This window comes from Bipolaris zeicola, assembly GCF_000523435.1.
Source record: "Bipolaris zeicola 26-R-13 unplaced genomic scaffold scaffold_408, whole genome shotgun sequence".
Taxonomy (NCBI): Eukaryota; Fungi; Ascomycota; class Dothideomycetes; order Pleosporales; family Pleosporaceae; genus Bipolaris; species Bipolaris zeicola.
In genome coordinates, this window is record NW_006912457.1 from 1 (window position 1) to 2,070 (window position 2,070).

General features: G+C 48.4%; 1 protein-coding gene across 1 annotated transcript; it reads right to left on the reverse strand.

Moving 5' to 3' along the window:
* Positions 1-588: 588 nt before the first annotated feature.
* Positions 589-2,070, reverse strand: COCCADRAFT_10031 (uncharacterized protein; the record flags this gene model as incomplete). The annotated part of the gene is made up of 1 exon (XM_007720143.1): positions 589-2,070. One exon carries the CDS (start codon positions 2,068-2,070, stop codon positions 589-591), a length of 1,482 nt encoding a protein of 493 aa, XP_007718333.1.

Sequence of the window (2,070 nt, forward strand, 5' to 3'; positions counted from 1 at the left end):
TATCAGATTCATGAGAGACGTTGTGGGCTTGATTTGATAGGGCCATAGTTGATCAGAGTTAGAGAGGTGCGCAAAGTTGGTGGGGTGGCCCGCTCGCTTGTATGGCCCGCTCGCTTGTAAAACACGTTATTCCAAAAGCAGCAACTTACCTCTTCGATCTGCCTATTAGTCACTCAATGCTGGCCGGATGACTTTCCGCACGTCTCATTCTAATAGATTGGAAGAAGAGTGGGTGGATGAGAAGACTAGTCTGACGCGCGAGCGACGCACAGCCATGGGCCTTTTCCTTTTCTCATTGCCCTTTATCTCACCCTGCATTGATTGATTTCTTACAGGAAATTAGTGCAGAAAAACCTATGAGAATGCGATGATTTGTGGAGCCAGCAAGATGATCATGGACTTCGTGATCTCTGTTCTGTGAACCTTAAATTATTCATTATATGTGTGTAGTTACTCAGTGATAAAATATAGCCATATGTAAGCAACCCAGATAACCCACAAGTAGATCTTACTCTGGGTATCTAGTTACACTAAACTATCCTTGGGATAATCACCGCCCCACAGCTCTATACGCCGATATTTCGTACATCACTTCTTCTTCCCCTTGGAAGGCATAAAGCGCTCAAGATTCTCTTCCAGATAGCCGTTTTCAGCTAGCATCTCCAGCCATTTTTTGATGACTGGACCGGAATCATAGCGCCGTTGTGTAGCCTTTACGTCTTCTTCTGCCTCATTCTGCATCTCCATCATAATTTGTGTACCGTCATCGTTGGCTTGAATAGCTAGTTGCTGACGCCGTGCAAGAACTTGCTGCGTGTCTTCATTGTCAATGGCCTCCTTGAGTGCCTCAGGCATAGGATTATCAGCGAGATACGACTCAAGACCAAGCATACAAGGGCTGGGTGTTTGCTCAGCTGCACTGACGAGGTGTCTCCAGTCTTGTGATGTTGACTGGGAGAGGTGGTCGAGGCGTGCTTCGACATGTGCCAGAGTGTTGATCGTAAGACTGGCACGCTTGCGTAAGGGTATTAGAGGGGATTGTGTCAGCGCTATAACACCATAGTCGTCGTCACCTGCTGCCATAAGGGCGGCAATTGTGTCCGAAACTGACTCTAGCCACGTCTCTCCTTGTTCTGGCTTGAAGGAACCCACACATGTTGGGTACTTGTCGAAGCCATCTAGCTTCCAGACTTCATTACCAACAGGAACGAAAGCAATGTAGTGGTGTGCATTATCCTCGACTCTCTCCTCACTATCGTCTGTAGCTACCGAGTCGGCAGAAGCTCGCCGTGACTTTGTCCCTCTCTTTCTTGGCTTATTCCTTTCAACCAGTTGTGTTTCGAGACGCCTGGCACGCTTGACTTTGTGACTGAGATGCTTGTCGCCTTCTAGGATATCCATCTTCTTAGCAAAAGAATTGTGAATTCTCTTGACAAAATCAAAACTTGCAAATGCTTCGCCGCGCTGATACGGCGTAAAATCTTTAGTGAATTCTTTGAATTGCTGTAGATACTCCCCAATAGAAACCTCTATGGTCTGGTTCATGAGAATATTTATCATGGCCAGCGTTGCACAACTGTCCTGGGCCGGTAATTGGTTGGCAAACCAAACTCTATCGGAGCACTCGTTTTGTTGATTCTCGTTACCAAACTGACGGTAGTGGAATAGCAAAATGAAACCATAGATTGGTTGGGGAATATTTTCGCGGAGGAATTGCTGGTCCATGCTGAAGACTTCGCGAACGGTCACGCCTTCAACGCCCATTTCGCGGAGGATGACGGAGAAACACGCGGGTTCGCTTTCGATTTCACAGAAGCCTTGCCAGGTCTCTTTGTCAAAGGCAGTGGCGGGCATGTCTGGAGGGCTTGGAAAGACCGGCTTAATTGCGAGGTCATCCTCCGGCGCTGAGGGTGATGGCGAGGCTTTGGATCTCTTGCTGTCGGGCTCGGAATTTGACGGCTCAGGCGGACTTCGCTTCCTGGCATTGGGTGAAGCTGCTTTGGAAGGCTTCACCAAAGCTTCGGGGTCTGCGGAAATTGGAGGTGTTGACGCGCCACTCTCCTCTTGCAT